The 18721-nt window shown below is 43.3% G+C and overlaps 1 protein-coding gene and 1 long non-coding RNA gene across 2 annotated transcripts; both read left to right on the plus strand.

Moving 5' to 3' along the window:
- Positions 1-2626: 2626 nt before the first annotated feature.
- Positions 2627-8190, plus strand: LOC115507423. The gene is made up of 2 exons (XR_003966646.1): positions 2627-2713; positions 8078-8190. It is a non-coding gene; the product is annotated as an uncharacterized LOC115507423 (long non-coding RNA).
- A 265-nt stretch (positions 8191-8455) lies between these two features.
- On the plus strand, positions 8456-10021 carry LOC115507422 (L-lactate dehydrogenase A chain-like; the record flags this gene model as incomplete). The annotated part of the gene is made up of 1 exon (XM_030305754.1): positions 8456-10021. A coding segment is annotated over one exon (966 nt), but the record flags the coding sequence as incomplete, so codon positions are not given.
- Between the last annotated feature and the right edge of the window lie 8700 nt (positions 10022-18721).

Consider the following 18721-nt stretch of genomic DNA (forward strand, 5'->3'; position numbering starts at 1 on the left):
TAACCATTGGTTCTCAAACTTTAGCATGTACCAGAGAATCCTCTGCAGGGCTTGTTAATACATTGATTACTGGGCCTCACTCTTACAGTTTTCGAAATTTGGTAATATTGGGGTGGTGCTTAAGAATCTCCTGATGCTGCTGGTCTCGTGGCCACATTTTGTGACCCATCACAGCTCTCTGATTACTAAAGGCCCTAAAATAGCTTTAAGAAGCGGCTTCCTTCATGATTCCTGATTGTCTCCCCTTACATTCCTATGAGAAGTAATTTAAACTTTATGTTAAAATACAGATTGCATATGATTGTTTATAGCATCTTGCACCTCCTATGAGGACTTCAAAGGCCCGTGACACCAGAGGCTTTCTTACATTTCTGTATATGTAGTAGCTGTTAACAATTACACCTCTCAATGACATTCAGGCCTGGATGCCCTCGGGTCACTATCAGCTGCACCTGAACTACAAATCTTTTTGTGGATCTTGTGACTAGCCTGGAAATGGATTGTTACCCTTGCTCTGCTTATAGCTTAGGGTCCGGAGAAATGCTATGAGATGGGAAGCAAATACCAAATTGGTATAACCTGACAATTTTATTCAAGAACACTTTTTATTGAGTATCATTTCTACAAAATCATTCACACTGAGGATACAGTGAGAGGGGAATTCTTTGATACTTCTAATTTCTGTAACAGTTGCTAAGAGAGCAAGAAATTCATTTTGACTCATGTGCTACTGAGCCAGTCATTACCTTGCCCTCCTGAGCTCCTTCAGGAAGCCTTTCTCAGGGGGTTCACGAGTACATGTTTTTGCTTTCCAGACTGCTCAGTTAATTTTCCAGAAGGTTCTATAAGTGTGAGCGAAGATTCTTCAGTTAGCCACTAGATGTCACCAAATGCCAGGAAAGAATTGGCTGAGACCTGAGATCAAAGGTGTCTGTTGCTTCTTGCTGGATAAGAAAACTCCCAAGGCCAAAGGAAGCAGTGAAAAGAGAGAGACCCTGGAGAAAGTCAGCAGTCAGAGGTGTGGAAACGGACAGCAGTACCTGTCAGGGAAGCAGCACAGATGTGCACACATACACACCCCTGTAACTCTCAAATCTAATTCTGTAACACTACCAAGGAGAGTTTGCTGGGAGGTAAAGTGTGAAACCCACCGATAGACCTCCTGAGCACCAAGCCAGGGGATTCATTTTAGACTGTACGTGTAAACTACTTGGCAGGATCAGGCTGAAAGTTTTCAATCACAAAAATCATACCCTAAGGGGGTCTCCACTGATGGCTTATGCCAGTGGTTTTCAGAGTGTGCTTCCAGGACCAGCAGCGTGACCTGGAACTTGTTAGAAATGAAAAGTCTCAGACCCCTCCCAGACTGACTGAATGAGAAACTCTGGGGTGAGGCCACAAATCTGTGTTTTAATAAGCCCTGCAGGTGATTCTGATGCACAGAACCATTGGCTTATGTAGGCATTCTGTTTTCCACCCATTTATTTATTTCTGCATTTATTTTTTGAAAAGCTTCTAAATATTTTATTTACTTTGAGAGAGCGCGCACGAGCAGGGGAGGGGCAGAGAGAGAGGGAGAGAATCCCAGGCAGGCTCTGCACAATAAGCTCAATCATGAACCATGAGGTCATGACCTAAGCTGAAATCAAGAGTCAGATGCTCAAATGGCTGAGCCATCCAGGCACCCCTATTTCTGCATTTATTCATCCATCCATAAAGGAGGTCTCTATTCCAGAGACAATCTTACCTGTCAGCATGACACAGCTTCTGTATCCTCCTTCCCAAACTGATATGGAAAAGCATTGCGAATTCACTTACAAATCAAGGTCTTTTTCCTTAGGGAGAATTCCTAAAATGTCAGCAAAAAGGAAGATTTCTTCAAGATGTGCCTCGAGGGCTATTGCAAAACCAGATTGCAACTGGTGAAATGGGATTCCACTATTGCAAAACCAGATTGCAACTGGTGAAATGGGATTCCACTCACCGCACCTGACACTAAGCTGGGAGTGTCACAGGGACCATTTCACAACCTGCTCTCACAGTGACTGAAAGTCAGCTTTTCTGAATGCAAAGCAAGCATGTGTGGGGGGTCACCAGGTTAGTGCGGTGCAGGGCCCCATTCAGAAGGTTAACTAGTGTTTGGAGCCTGTCTGTGGCAGCAGCCCCCCTCCCCGCCCCGCCGCCAGCAGTGATCTGCAGACAGATGCACAGAATGCACTTCCGCCAGCATCTGAGAATGACTGCACTTTATCCAGTAATTATTTTCTAAACTACCTATTCCAATGCTCTGTCTGACCAACATACTAATTAGGACATCTACCTGCATATTACGAGGGCCGTTTTCCAGGGTTCTTTTTCTCATTACAGCACTTGCTCCCCCTGCCTCCCCTTGTTTGCGCGGGGCTTTTTTCTCATACACGCGATGCTATTACGTGTCAATGCCACCACCATTATAGAGATGCGGAAATTGAGTCTCAGGCAGGGTGAAAACCAATCTTGTGTTTGGGAAAGAACCAGAATGCTGGAGGGGACAAGGAAATGATGTCTAACATGGGCAAGAGGACACGGCTCAGGTCCGAATGGGATAGAATTAAGAGTAGCGGCGCTCTGGGCCCCGTGTGGTAAGGGTAGCGGGGACCCGCGCTGGGTCTAGTTCCTCCTCTCTGGCTCCTCAGCGGGTAGTCCCGTTTTCCTCCTGCAAGCCCGCCCAGAGGTGAGTAAAGTCGGGCGGAGGGCGTGAAGCTCAGGGGGACGGAGAGAGATAGTTTGACATGAATCAATTCCTTCCTTTCCCCTCTCGCTTACCAGAGACCATCAATTCTCCTCCCTCCCACCACACCTACAGTGTATTTCCTTTTCCCGTGTAGGGATCGGGAAGAGGCTGCCCGCGTAATGGCGGCCAGCTGGGCGGGGACTTGTGCGGGCCTTGACGCAGGGGGCGTGGTTAGCGCGGCTGTGGGCGGAAGGGAGCCTGGGGAGGGGAGTCAGTTGCGTGTCAGTGGATCTCTGAGAGGGGAGACCTCTACCGCGATAAGCGGGGCCCAACAAGTTAAGGCTGGTCCAGGAACCTCGCTCCCCCTCCCAGCTCCCTCTCACTTCTTCGGGTTCAGTTGGGCGCTGGGAGCGGGAAGCCAAGGCCGAACCGGACCACGGGGTCGAAAAGGAACAGCCCTGGAACTTCCTGGGCGCCCCTTCCGTCGATTAACTCTGGTCTGTTCCTCGGGGAAGTCATGCTTCCTGTGCCCACAGCACCTTGGCTCCAGGGCAGCCTTGAGAACAGGCGCCAGGGATCCTCTGGTGGGTCGAGGGAAGCCAGTTTCCCCTGCGTGTAGCCCCATGCCTGGCACAGAGTAGGCGCTCAATACATGTTTATTTCAGTTGAGTGTTGATTCAGCTTTTATGGCTTGTGATGAATCCTTTTCTTTCCATTCTCTAAACTCCCAGTGCTGACTGGATCATGGATAATTACCCTCTATCACAACATCATATTAGAACTTTAAAAAGTTGTGAAAACATGTTGGTCCTCTTGTTTGGTTTTTTTCTCAACTCATATAATTTTGCTATTTGCGGCGCTCGGGGGGGGGGGGATGATTTCTCTGCAGCAAAGCCTTAAAATGTTCTACCCCTTCATTCAAACTTCCTCCCACTCATCACTTGACACCAATTTGTCTCCTGTTAAATCTTTGTCAGCAGGGGCACCTGGGTGGCTCACTTAGTTAAGCGTTGGACTTCAGTTCAGTTCATGATCTCACCGTCTGAGAGCTGAACCCCACATCAGGTTCTGTGCTCTCAGCTTGGAGCCTGGAGCCCGCTTCGGATTCTGTCTCTCTCTCTCTGCCCCTTCCCTGTTCAGTCTCTGTCTCTCTCTCTCTCTCTCCCTCTCTCAAATATAAACATCAAAATCTTTTTCAGGAAATAATCACACTGAACAGTTGTTACTTGGAGATTCTCAAATTATTTCAGGTGTGGTAGTTTTGAGTTTTGCTTGTCTGGTTAGTCTGTACCTTTCGTCCTTAGGCAAATATGAGGGTATTCAAAAGTTCCTCTGGGTTGGGAACACGGGGATTAACTGCAAATGGGCACTAAGGTCTTTTGGAGATAATGAGAATGTCCTCAGTGTAGATTTTGCTAATGGCTTGCACAACTCTAAATTTACTAAAAACCATTCAATTGTAGACTTAAAATGGGAGAACTTTATGAATATAAATTATATCTCAAAGAAACTTAAAATGCCTATGGGGTAATAAGTACAAAATAGTGGAGATATGATATATTCTGTGGGGAGACTACTGGGAAAGGTAGGGCAAAATGATAAGAATACAATACAATAGCCTAAGGAAATGACAGACTCCTTAAACTTTAGACACGTTTTTCTAACACCGCATTTCAAGTAGGCCTCATCCTAGGGCCCTATCCTGGGCCCTAAAAGTCCATGGTTAAAGGATGATTCCTGGAAATGAACATTTTTTACTCTTCCCATATGCTTGGACTACATATGCATTTTTGGGCCCTCACAGTTCATGGGTTCAAGTTCCACATCATGCTTGCTGCTGTCAGCACAGAGCCTGCTTCAGATCCTCTGTCCCTGTCTCTCTCTGCCCCTGCTTCAGATCCTCTGTCCCTGTCTTTCTTTGCCCCTCCCCTGCTCTCTCTCTCTCTCAAAAAAAAAAGGCTTATTTATGTATTTTGAGAGAGAGAAAGTGTGCAAGTAGGGGAGGGGAAAAGACAGAGAAATAATCCCAACCAGGCTCCACGCTGTCAGTGCAGAGCCCCATGCGGGGTTCTGTTCCACAAATGAGATCATAACTTGAACTAAAATAAAAAATTGTATGCTTAACTGGGTGAGCCACCCAGGTCCCCCTCCAAAGCTCGTGGTCTTAACCACTACAGGAAGATATGTCCTCTAAATGGTCTTGAGCACACTTTACTATTGCTAAATATACAACTATGCAATCATATTTAATGACTATGCTATATTCCATTGTATGGATATAGCATGTTAGGATGTGATCTACACATTTTTCTCTTAATAGGCAAAAGTTCAGTTACCAGGACAGGAAGGAACTGTGTTGTGTGTTCCTTTGTCCCCAGCACCATGTAGTAAGAAAGTTCAGGAAGGCAGGCAGAGAATATGGATGGTTTTTTGTTGTTGTTCTTTGTTGTTTTTTGTTTTTTGTTTTACTTTCTGGGCCTGACCAGAGGCTCTGTCCAAACTAATCATCACAGTCTGGGCCCTGACTCTCATAGAGGGAGACTCCATGGATTTGTAAACTGGTTTTATGCTTGACAGTCTGCTTAGTTAATTTTCCAGGAACTCTCCAACTATGTTTCTTAATTCTCAAGCCAGCCAGTAGTTGACACTGAATTCCAGAAACAAGATAGCTTATTTGAGTCTGAGTTACATGAGTAATTCCCCCCTTTCTGCTTTGCTATATTTTCCAATTTTCTATAGAGAGTACATGTAGCTTTCATTTTGTGGGGAAAAAAGGAAGTTAACTTCCCTAAATAAAAAAACCAAGCTATGCAGAGAATAGAGATCTAAGATTCAGTGCTTTTGAGTCTACTATAGCTAAACATATGCTTACTCTATGATCCAACAATTCCATCCCTAGGTATATACCCAAGAAAAATAAAAGCATATGTGTATATAGACTTGTACATGAATGTTCATAGCAACTCTTTCTGTAATTGCCCTAAACCAGATACAATCTTTTTTTTTAATGTTTTATTTATTTTTTGAGAGAGAGCATAAGTGGGGGAGGGGCAGACAGAGAGGGGGACAGAGGATCTGAAGCAGGTTCTGCACTGACAGCACACAGCCCCATGTGGGGCTTGAAATCATGAACTGTGAGATCATGACCTGAGCTGAAGTCAGATGCTCAACCAACTGAGCTACCCAGGTGCCCCCAGATACAATCTTAATATGCATAAATAAATGAGTAGATAAACAAAATGTAGTACTTCCATACAATGAGATTCTGCTTAACAATAAAATGAATAAATCCCAAAATAATAATGCTAAGTGAAAGAAGCCAAACCAAAAAAAAATAGGAGCATGTACTGTATTTTTCCATTTATATAACATTCTAGGACATGCAGATTAATGTATATTTAAAGTAGTCAGATCTGTGGTTATTTCTGGAGGTAGAGATTAACTCAGAACAGGCCCAAGAGAGCCTTATGAGGTGATGGAACTGTTCTATACCTTGGTCTGCTTACACAGGTGGATATGTATGTAAAGTTCATTGGGCTGTACATTTAAGATTTGTGCACTTTACTGCGTAATTGTTATACCTCAATAAAAACGTTAAAAGAGGATGCAGCTGCTTTTGTCAGTCTCTTTCCTTCTCTCTTTGACCCTTTCTTCTCTTTCTCCTTCTCTCCATCCCTCTCTCTTCTTTATTTTTTGTATCCTTTTGGGAGAGAGTTGATGGAGCATCAAGGCACTGATGCCAATTCTACCCATAATCCTGCCTATCAAATGTTCACATCTCCATTAAGTGGGAAATATAGAAGACAGTTTATTCAGGGAGTAGGGTTTTATTTATTTATTTATTTATTTATTTTTAATTTTTTTTTTTCAACGTTTATTTATTTTTCGGACAGAGAGAGACAGAGCATGAATGGGGGAGGGGCAGAGAGAGAGGGAGACACAGAATCGGAAACAGGCTCCAGGCTCTGAGCCATCAGCCCAGAGCCTGACGCGGGGCTCGAACTCCCGGACTGCGAGATCGTGACCTGGCTGAAGTCGGACGCTTAACCGACTGCGCCACCCAGGCGCCCCATCAGGGAGTAGGATTTTAAAAGTCCATGGTTAAAAGATGATTCCTGGAAATGGACATTTTTTACTCTTCCCATATGCTTGGACTACATATGCATTTTTGGGCCCTCACTTCTGTTGTGGTCTTTCTCTAAGAGCTAACATCTTTGGAGTCAGACATACTTGCCTTTGATTCCCTGCTGCACTAACTACTAGCTGTTTGACTCTGGGGAAATGACTTAAGTTCTGTGATTCTTAGTTTTTTCATTCATAAAATGGGTATAATAATCCCTATTCCCTAACCTTAAGAATTCAGTGATGATAACTACACTTAGCGTGGTCAGCATTGTATGACATATAGAATTGTCAAATCACTATGTTGTACATGTGAAACTAATATAACATTGCATGCCAACAATGCTTCAACTTAAAAAAATCAATGAGATAATACAATTCAGGTAAAGCACATTGTCTGCCACAGAGAAACTTCTTGATTTTGGAAGGCTCTCTGATTTCCTTACACGGTTATGAACTTGTACCCTTTGAATTTCTGGTGACATGTGGCCCTGCTCCATTGGGACATTAAATAACCTTTCCTCTTGTTACTACTACAACAACTAGGAGGAAGATTTATATTTTAGTATGATTCTTAAACCTGTCCTTGGCCTCACATAGCCTCTTTCTTACTAAATAACAATGGGGGCACCTGGGTGATTCAGTTGGTTAAGCGTCTGACTCTTGGTTCTGGCTCAGGTTATGATCTCACGGAGCCCTGTGTCAACTCTGCACTCACAGCCAAGAACCCTCTTGGGATTTTTCTCTCTCTCTCTCTCTGCCCCTCTCCTGCTGGTGCGTTTATGTGTGCACTCTCTCCCTCTCTTTCAAAATAAATAAACTATATATTAAAAAAAAAAACAATGGAAAGGGCTTTTTCATTGGCTTCCACAACATTCCTGGGTGGTTGATTCATGAAAGCTACTTGTTGCTATCCTGTTACAGAAGTGAAGAGAGGCATCTTGACCTCAATAAGATCCTATAGTTAGTGATAGGTCTAGCACTGACAAGTGTTGTGTATCTTGCCTTGTGGGAGCATGATAAGACATTGCAGATGCCAAAGTGAATTATTTAAAAATACAGTTAGGATTTTTCTTCCTACCCCAGACCCTGCTAGACTCCACGAGCTGATTCCTACCACATGACCATGAAAGTCAACCATAACACACACACATATTTATTTCCCTCCGTGCTGACCCATTTTAGAGAGCTTTTTATGGTAGTTATGCTATTTAGTTGATCTCAAAATTGTCTCTTTTAAAGGAAGATTCAGGTACGGGAGCCGCTGCCGCCAAGTCCGGACCCAACACCGCGCGCCGCCGACGCCCGCCTGCTCGACGTGCACTCCCGATTCCTTTTGCTTCTAAGTCCAATATGGCAACTCTCAAGGATCAACTGATTCAGAATCTTCTTGGGGCGCCTGGGTGGCACAGTCGGTTGAGCGTCCGACTTCAGCCAGGTCACGATCTCGCGGTCCGGGAGTTCGAGCCCCGCGTCAGGCTCTGGGCTGATGGCTCAGAGCCTGGAGCCTGTTTCCGATTCTGTGTCTCCCTCTCTCTCTGCCCCTCCCCCGTTCATGCTCTGTCTCTCTCTGTCCCGAAAATAAATAAACGTTGAAAAAAAAAAAAAAAAAAAAAGAATCTTCTTAAGGAAGACCATACCCCCCAGAATAAGATTACAGTTGTTGGGGTTGGTGCTGTTGGCATGGCTTGTGCCATCAGTATCTTAATGAAGGACTTGGCAGATGAACTTGCTCTTGTTGATGTCATGGAAGACAAATTGAAGGGAGAGATGATGGATCTCCAGCATGGCAGCCTATTCCTCAGAACACCAAAAATTGTCTCTGGCAAAGACTATAATGTGACTGCAAACTCCAAGCTGGTTATTATCACAGCTGGGGCACGTCAGCAAGAAGGAGAGAGCCGTCTTAATTTGGTCCAGCGTAATGTGAACATCTTTAAGTTCATCATTCCTAATGTTGTAAAATACAGCCCAAACTGCAAGTTGCTTGTTGTTTCCAATCCAGTGGATATCTTGACCTATGTGGCTTGGAAGATAAGTGGCTTTCCCAAAAACCATGTTATTGGAAGTGGTTGCAATCTGGATTCAGCCCGGTTCCGTTACCTAATGGGGGAAAGGCTGGGAGTTCACGCATTAAGCTGTCATGGGTGGGTCCTTGGAGAGCATGGAGACTCCAGTGTGCCTGTATGGAGTGGAGTAAATGTTGCTGGTGTCTCCCTGAAGAATCTGCACCCTGACTTAGGCACTGATGAAGATAAGGAAAAGTGGAAAGAGGTTCACAAACAGGTGGTTGACAGTGCCTATGAGGTGATCAAACTGAAAGGCTACACTTCCTGGGCCATTGGACTGTCTGTGGCAGATTTGGCAGAAAGCATAATGAAGAATCTTAGGCGGGTGCATCCAATTTCCACCATGATTAAGGGTCTCTATGGAATAAAAGATGATGTCTTCCTTAGTGTTCCTTGCATCTTGGGACAGAATGGAATCTCAGACGTTGTGAAGGTGACCCTGATTCCTGAGGAAGAGGCCCGTTTGAAGAAGAGTGCAGATACACTCTGGGGGATCCAAAAAGAGCTGCAGTTTTAACGTTTTCTAATGTTGTACCACTTCACTGTCTAGACTACAACAGGATTTTTAGTTGGTGGTTGTGTATATTGTCCTTATTATCTGATCTCTTATTCAAGTAATTAAAAATGGCCTAGGAAAAACATCAGTTTCCTAAGTTACAAATAGGAATGGTTCACAAAACCTTGCGGCTACATCCTGATGCTGGACGGTACCCATCTTGCGTCGTCCTAAGTTGGTTAACTTAAAATAGTTCCACTACCTCAGAGACACCACTGCCAATGTGGCATATGCTGCAGTTGCTATTCAAACCAGACGAGTATTTACTGTGTGTTGTATTACTTCTGGTTCCTTCACCCAACATGCCTAGACCAACTTTTTTTTTTTTTTCCCCTCCGGCCAATCACCTCCTGGGATCCAATGTATAAATTCAGTATTGCATGTATTGTGCATAACTGTTCTAAAGGATCTTATTTTGTGTCCTATATAAGTCAGAATATAGTGTACATTGCCATATAATGTAAAAAGAAAGATCTACGTATAAACAATGCAACCAACTATCTAAGTGTCATACCAACCAACTAAAATATCAAATAAACTTTGAACAGTGAAAAAAAAAAAGGAAGATTCAGTGGAAAGAGAAAGGATGTTTGTTTAATGACTGCTCTGTGTCAAGCATGGAGCTACAGGAGGTTTTACAGGAGGTCTAAACAACCCTGTGAGATAAGTACCACGATTAGATTTTGGAGATGAGGAAACTTAATTTTGGAAATGAGAATTACTTTCTAGACAGTCACTCAACTTATATGTGGCAGAGGCAGTATTCCATATCTCCATCCGTTGATTTTATTTCTTTTTGCTTTATATTTGAATAAAGAGCATGTGAAAAATAGACCAGCCTTTCTCTCTCTCAGTCACCATCAGTCAAAGTATCTGCCTGAAACCAAACCATTCAGCTTAACCATAGAAACAAATCAAACACTGATGGCCCATAATTCCCAGACAAAGCTTTTGGCCAAATATTCATCAACATATCCATCCCTTTATTTATGCATTCAACAAATATTTATTGACCGGTGGCATATACTAGGCCTCCTAGGAGGGTGACTATTAACCCCAGAGTGGAATCATTTCTATTCCACAAATGAAGCATGGCCCTTACAGGAACCTGTGTTAGCAGTGGCAGCTTTGGGGTTAGGGTAAAAAGTGGGGATAGAGTTTCAGAAAGAAGCAATTCCTTGCTGGGCATGGACTGTGTCAGATCCCTGGGATTCTGGGAAACTTATTAACCCCAAGAGGACTCCTGGTTCTCAGCTTCAGGCAGCAGCACTTTGGATGCCTTCCTTGGAGGTGGGGTTCTGAAGGGTCCGAGGCTCATATTTACCCTTTTCACTTCCCTCCTCTCCCATTCCCTGTATTCCTTGGTCTCAGATGGTCATGCTTGTCTTTTATCCAAACCTTACTTTTTACTATCTGTATATTTCCTCCCATGCTGTAAGGATATCTTATTCACTTGGGATGGTCAGACTTGAAACTGAAAATCCTCCCCACTTTAGAGGGGCTGTCAGGATATACAGTGTATCTGGGAGAATGAATGAGTTGGGTCTCCCACCCCTGGGTAAGGCAAACCAAAATGAGTACAGAAATCTATAGCTATGATCAAGGTTTGGATTAAATATTAACTGCCTTGCACAAAGGTATCCCTCAATACATATTTTCTGTATGCAGTCTTGAGCATAGTTTTATGGCTCTGTTGTACTCTGTACTTCCTTTCCAGAAGTACACAATGTTTATTAAACCACTGATAAGTTAAGGAATTCCCCCACACTTAGTCTCATAACACTTTATATACTAAAATCCTTAAAGGCAGATATAGTGACTACTTTTTTCCTCGTTTTGTGAATAGTTTATATTTGCTGATCATACGGTAGTAACAATGTTCTCTATAGGAACTTATGAAAGTATAGAAATATATATGCCAAAGGAAATTACTGTTGATTTTCTGGCATATTTTCCTCCAGTTTTAAAAAAAATGTTTATTTATTTATTTTTTTTTTGAGAGAGAGAGAAAGAGAGAGAGAGAGCGAGTGAGCGCACGAGTGGGGGAGGAGCAGAGACAGACACAGAATCTGAAGCAGGATCCAGGCTCTGAGCTGTCAGCACAGAGCCCAATGCAGGCTCGAATCCCCGAACCATGAGAGAGTGACCTGAGCCGAAGTCGGACGCTTAACCGACTGAGCCACCTGGACACCCCACCTCCAGTTTTTAAAAAAACAAATCTTGTATATAATCTTCCTTCTTTTCCCTCACCTTTATTGAGGTAACATTGTGTAAGTTTAAAGTGTATAACATACTGATCTGATACATTCACAAATTGCAAAATAACTCTTGAGACCACCTTAGAGAACATTTTATCCTAGAGTCTTCTTAGAAAACATCAAAACGAAGAGAGTGGAGCAGAGGATAGGAAGGGAACTTATGTGGGCATCCCGTCCTTCACCCATTCATTTATTTCTGCATTTATTTTTTAAATTTTTAAATGTTTATTTTATTTATTTTGAAAGAGAGAGAGAGAGAGAGCGAGCGAGCATGGGAGGGGCAGAGAGAGAATCCAAAGCAGGCTCCACACTGTAAGCACAGAGCCCCATGTGGGGCTTGATCCCATGAACCATGAGATCATGACCTGAACTGAAATCAGAAGTCTGATGCTCAACAAAATGAGCCACCCAGGCACTCATATTTCTGCATTTATCCAACCATAAAGGAGGTCTCTATTCCAGAGACAATCTTACCTGTCAGCATGACACAGCTTCTGTATCCTCCTTCCCAAACTGATATGGAAAAGCATTGCGAATTCACTTACAAATCAAGGTCCTTTTTCCTTAGGGAGAATTCCTAAAATGTCAGCAAAAAGGAAGATTTCTTCAAGATGTGCCTCGAGGGCTATTGCAAAACCAGATTGCAACTGGTGAAATGGGATTCCACTCACCGCACCTGACACTAAGCTGGGAGTGTCACAGGGACCATTTCACAACCTGCTCTCACAGTGACTGAAAGTCAGCTTTTCTGAATGCAAAGCAAGCATGTGTGTGGGGTCACCAGGTTAGTGCGGTGCAGGGCCCCATTCAGAAGGTTAGTTTGTGTTTGGAGCCTGTCTGTGGGAGCTCCCTTCCCCCCTCCCCCCCCTCCCCCGCCGCCAGCAGTGATCCGCACAGAATGCACCTCTCTCCAGCTGTCAGCCGCCAGCTGCTGAAAAGAGACTGTTAGGCTTCTGACAAAAGCCTGAGAGACAACATATGAGAATCATTGTGATTTCTTCAGTAATTATTTTTGAATTATCTACCTACACTATTCTATGGGGTGTTGGAAAAGGTACTACCAGGAGTCCCAGTCCCTGTGCTGTCATTAGAATAGCTCTACCTCCCTAATGACAAGATTTTGTTTCCAGGATGACATGATTGTATCTGGCTCTGTTCTCCCTCAGTATGAATTTCCTTTTGCACCAGACCTCTCTTTTTTTTCAATATTTATTTATTTTTGAAAGAGAGAGAGAGAGAGCACTCATGTGAGCAGGGGTGGGGCAGACAGAGAGAGAGGGACAGAGGACCCAAAGCAGGCACTGTGCTGACAGCAGAGAGCCCAGTGCAGGACTGGAACTCAGAAACCACAAGATCATGACCTGAACCAAAGTTGGACACTTAACTGACTGAGCCACCCAGATGCCCCTGCATCAGACCTCTCTACCCCTACTGTGACCTGAAATAGTTTTGTGTCAGGCCTCCCCACCAGTTCTTCAGTTGTGGCTTTCCTGAAGCAGTAGACACAGCTTGAATCATTTCCTTGAGGCTCCTGAGCCTCTACCACAAATTGATTTTGATTGGGCCCATTTTATCACCAACAGCCACCAACAACCTCTTAGGCTTCCCCCAAATATACGAATCATGAGTACCTTCCAAGTAGTCTCCTCAGCCCACATACAGATGGCCTTGTGCAAGTATTTTCTGCAGTCTTTCAAATATGCCCAGTTCAAGTAGGTTCCTGAGTAGGGGCATATAAGTCAGTCCCTGAAGATGAGATAGATTCATGTTGCAAAGCAGGTTTCTGACCTCTGCCATGCTGAAAACTTGGTAAATTCAGCAAATGAATGACTCCCTGGGTGTCAGACTGTTAGCCTTCCCCCTCTTGTGTAACTTTTTCACCCCTGACCACCTGACCTGCTGGTTCCTGACTGTGGGAGACCTGTGTAAAGTCTGAACAACTCAGGGATGGGAAAAGGCATATGTTCTAAGAATACACAGGATCTGATTTGAACATGACCAAAAGGCAGGTTTACCTAAGGCACATGAAGGACAGAAGAGAGCCAAGTTAAGCTAAATGGGCAAAACCAGGTTTGTGTCCACAAGACTGAGAAGGACAAGAGGAGATCATGGATGCTGCACAGACAAGGGATACACCATTGTGAAAGCTCGCATGCATGTTTGTAGGAGGTGGGGGTGAGGCTGGGAGTGGGGCAAAGCTGTAGTTATGATGAATCAACCTGTATCCCAGGCTTAATGCTTGGGGGTTGTTTGGTTCTGAAATCTAGATTTTGGGGCAAGTCAAGGTTACACAGGGTGGTAGTGGATGTTACAAGTTACAAGGTGGTAGTGGATGCCCTGGGGAGTGAAACCATGGCTATTGCAATCTGTTAGACCAGAATCCATTCTTAATATAAAATAAATAGTGCTTAGCAGCCAGACAGATGTAGGTTAGCATCCTGCTTCAATCTTTTATTTGATCTGTGACTTTGGACATGAAGCCCTATTTGAGTTATTTTCCTCACCTGAGACATGGAGATATTAATAATGTGGCAGCATGATATTGTTACAGCTTGTGATTTGGAACAGTACTTGTCACTTATTAAATAAATTCCAAGCTCACCTGAAAACATTCATCAACTTGCAGTAGATCCATTTGCAAGGCAGCTGTAAACCTTGTGCCAGTTCTGGCACCCCCAGAATTGCCAGGTGCCAGTTCAGATAAAGTTTCCTACATCCTATAAACCTTCAGACTTATACCTGAATTTAGAAAGATAAGAAAGGGACCAGGAAGGAAAGGCAGGCATGACTTTGCAGAAAGAAAGAATAGGATCAACGCAGGGCAGGGGCAAGGCAGGGGCAGCTCCAGAGCCCATTAAGACCCAGTATCCCTTACTGAAAGGAGGAAGAAATGGTTTGGAGGCCAGTAGGACAGTGACCACAGTCCAGCTGCACCCATCTCTGGCCATGCACAGCTGCAATACATCATAGTGTCCAGCTTTCATTTTATTACAGCAAAGAGCCTCTGCTGAGGTCCTAAGCCATCATACCCACAGAAAGCAGCAGTGGAGCAATGTTCTGGGAGATCACTCCACCTTCTCAAGATTTTAGTATCTGTGCCATTATCAGCAAAGGCTGATCATGCCTTACATGTAAGTACATATTTATGATCAGGTTCTATTTCATCCAGCCCAAATCAGTGATTATCAGCAAAAGGGGGCTTTCTTCAAGATGGGCCTATTAAGTCTCCCACACTACAATGAGAGACTAGAGAGATCTCTACATTATGGGCATTTTTCATCGTATTCCTGACAGCCATTTACCAAAAGGCCTCAATACAGAGAAACCCAATTTAATGCTCAGGATTGGAGGCAGGGTTGTGTTTAGACTCCTGTAGGGGGATTTGCTCAGGGTTTACATGGGAGAAAGGTTAGGGTCTCCTGAATATGCTGCATTTTGACTCTGGAGGACATAGCATACAGTGGTCATGGGTCAGAGATACTCAGACCCTGCTTTTGCAATCTCCTGCATGAGGATGCATGTGCTTAACCAGAGATTGAGCTCAGTAGTCACCTCCATTCATTCATGACCACATACTGAGTGGCTGGTGTGTATCAGGCAGCCACTTAGATGACAATACTGATGTTAACCCTGTGGTTGCTTTGCCTGACTGTATTAGTTTCCTGAGACAGCTGTAACAAATTGTAACCAAACTGCTGGCTTAGAACAGAAATTTATTCATTCTTACATAATTCTGGAGGCAAGACATTCAACATCAGTTTCACTGAGCCAAAACCAAGGTGTTGGCAGTACTGTACCCACTCCGGAGGTTCTAGGGAAGAATCTATTCTTTGCCTCTTCTCAGCTTCTGGTGGCTGTCAGCATTTCTTGGCTTGTGGCCACATCACTCTAATTTCTGTTTCCATGGTCACATTGTGTCCTCTTCTTCTGTATGCAAACCTCCCTCTGCTTTCCTGCCTCTTTTTTTTTTTTTTTAATGTTTATTTATTTTTGAGACAGAGAGAGACAGAGCATGAACGGGGGAGGGTCAGAGAGAGAGGGAGACACAGAATCGGAAACAGGCTCCAGGCTCTGAGCAGGCAGCACAGAGCCCGACGCGGGGCTCGAACTCCCGGACCGCGAGATCGTGACCTGGCTGAAGTCGGACGCTTAACCGACTGCGCCACCCAGGCGCCCCTGCTTTCCTGCCTCTTATAAATTAATTTGTACTGTCATTTAGGGCTTGCCCAGATAATCCAGGATAATGTCCCCATGTCAAAATCCTTAATTTAATTACATGTGCAAATTCTCATTTTCCAAATAAGGTTTTTACAGGTTTTGGGGATTGGGACGTGAACATATCTTTGGGAGCCATTTTTAGACTACCTTACTGACCAATGCCTCATGACTAGATACCTAGAGATCATTGAGAGGACACTCTCCCAGGTGATCTGCTTCTTTCCCATCCAATATCAAGGGACCTTTCCACACAGTAGGGAGGGCCCACCAGAGAAAGCAACACATCTACACTCCCAGTATTCTACCTCTATAGAGGCTATCCACATTTCTCCTTACCTCTGTCATACTCTTTCTGGGTAACCATGTCCCGGCAAAGATACTCTTCTTGACCAAACTTTAGTCAAACTCCTCTTCTGAGACCTCTTCAGAGACCTCTTCTAAACTAGGCCATGACTTTGGCTTGCTACCTTTGGCCTGTCTTTAGCAAGAATCCTGCCAAGATCAGTTTATTAGGAATCCCCCATCCTTGATATATGATCAAGTTCCTTATCCTACACCTTTCATATCTAAGCCCTTGGCCTGCCTTTAGCAAGAATCTCCCTCACCTTGATGTGTCCTCTTAATAATTTTCCATCCACTGACGCTTTTCACTTTACTCACTGCTGTAAATTCCTAGCTGTCTTTGCTGTATTTGGAGTTGAGTTCAATCTCTCTCCCTTACTGCAATAGTGTTGAATGAAGTCTTCCTTATTGTTTTAGCAAATGTCAGAATAATTTCTCTTTAATAGCTCACAGTTGCCTAGATCAGTTTTCTCGAAGCTGGATATAATCTCCTTACCTAGACACTTTCAGAGGCATACTACTGCCTATCAACAGAAGGACATACTGCTTGCACTGGCTGTCACCTCCTTCCATCCCCATCTCCTAAGGTCTTGAAATAGTATTGCTGCCAGAAAGTTGTGAGTAAAATGCAAGTGTTACATATGTACACAGCTTTATTTGGGATTAAATTTAGGAGTCAGAATTCTAGAAAATAAGACATGATGTATATTAACCACAATAAATAAGATCTTGAATAAGTAGAAGGAAATAAAATATAACATTTGTATGTCATTATCACTTGAAATAATATTCTTCACATTCTTATACCAAACTACCCCTACTCCTGCCCCAGGCAACAGTATATTTACCAAGTTGGATTTTCTGACATTATTTATAAAGTCCTCAGTTGACATTTAATGCACCCCACCCCACGGATTCAGAGTACATTTCCAGTCCTCTCTCCCAAGCCCCCTGTGCTCTTGGCAAACTGGACCATTTTCTGTTCCCTGAAAATGCTTCTCCTGCATTTTCCATAACCCTTTAACATGCTAAGGTTCAATTTTCATAGGGCTTGGCCCTCACGCACACACATGATGTCATTACATGTTCAGATCAACCCCATAAGAAGCATTGTTATCCTCATTTTAGGGAAGAAATCAAATCTCAAGGAAGGAGAAAACCAGCCTTATCTTTGGTAAAGAAGCAGGTTTCTGGAGATTAGAGAGGAGTGGAGGAAATGAAGTTATTTTGGGTTCCATGACAAGATGAATACAAATCTTTAGTATATATTGAAGTTACATAAATGATATTTATTATTATAAAGTCCCATTAGCAGCAGCGGCAGGAATTTCCCCTCCCCTTCTAGCTCTATTTTTAGATCCCCTGCCCTTACCCTTACCTGTTTTGTGGAGGAAGAGTGTTGAGGAAGGAGATGAGGGGTAGACCTGAGGAGAAGGGGTCTGTATTTGGGCTCCAGCTACCAAGTAGAGGGTAGTTAAAGTAAGCCACCTTTCCCCCACAGAGTCCCTTGCCTGAGCACAATAGGTGCTCAATACATTTATTTCCAATTGACAGTTGCCTTTATTGTTTGGGGATTTAGATGACATGCTTGTGCTCTATTCTAGAAGCTCTTATCTCTGAGCATATCAAAGACAAATAGTTCACCCACAGTTACAGCACTGTTTTCAAATTTATAGAAGAGTACATGAACTGGATAGGAAAATTTGCTATATATGATCTTGGCTTTTCCATTTCTTTCCAATTTAGTAGTTTTCAATTATATCAGTTTATTTTTTGTTGGCTAGGAAAAATAATTTTATTCTCTGCAGAATATACTGCAAATGATTTACCTCCTCTTTGAAACCATTTTTAAATTTTGTAGCCACCTTGATTTCTTGTCTCTTGGTTATTTTTAAGCAGATTTTCAGTCCCTCTTGGTTGGTCTCTTATAGTTTCCAATGTGCTAATTTTGCCCATTCAGTTTTATCGCCAAACAAACGGTATAGCCTCCACAAAAGCTGATTGAGAAGAGCAGATATGTGATATCTCTTATGGAAAGAATTGTTAAGCAAAACCAGGGTAATAGAATAGCAGCTTCGTACATTGCTGCTAGTAATATATGTAATTCTGCTTTTTTGAGGGGAGTAAATTATTTGAAAAATGTCTTATTAGTTATCTATTGTTGCAAAAATACTTACCTGCAAATTTAGCAGCTTAAAACAACAAACCTTTATTATCTCACGTGTTCTGAAGGTCAGCTGGAAGTGGCTAAGTTGGGCAATTATGGCTCTGGGTCACTCATGAGGTTGCAGTTAAGATGGCCAGGACTGACTGCAGTCATTTAAAGGTTTGACTAGTGTTAAAGGACCCACTTCTGAGATATTTCACAGAGCTGTTTGCAAGATTTTCATTTTTAAAAATGTTTATTTATTTTGAGAGAGATAGAGCAGGAGAGGGGCAGAGA

Source organism: Lynx canadensis, chromosome X, assembly GCF_007474595.2.
Source record: "Lynx canadensis isolate LIC74 chromosome X, mLynCan4.pri.v2, whole genome shotgun sequence".
Classification (NCBI taxonomy): Eukaryota; Metazoa; Chordata; class Mammalia; order Carnivora; family Felidae; genus Lynx; species Lynx canadensis.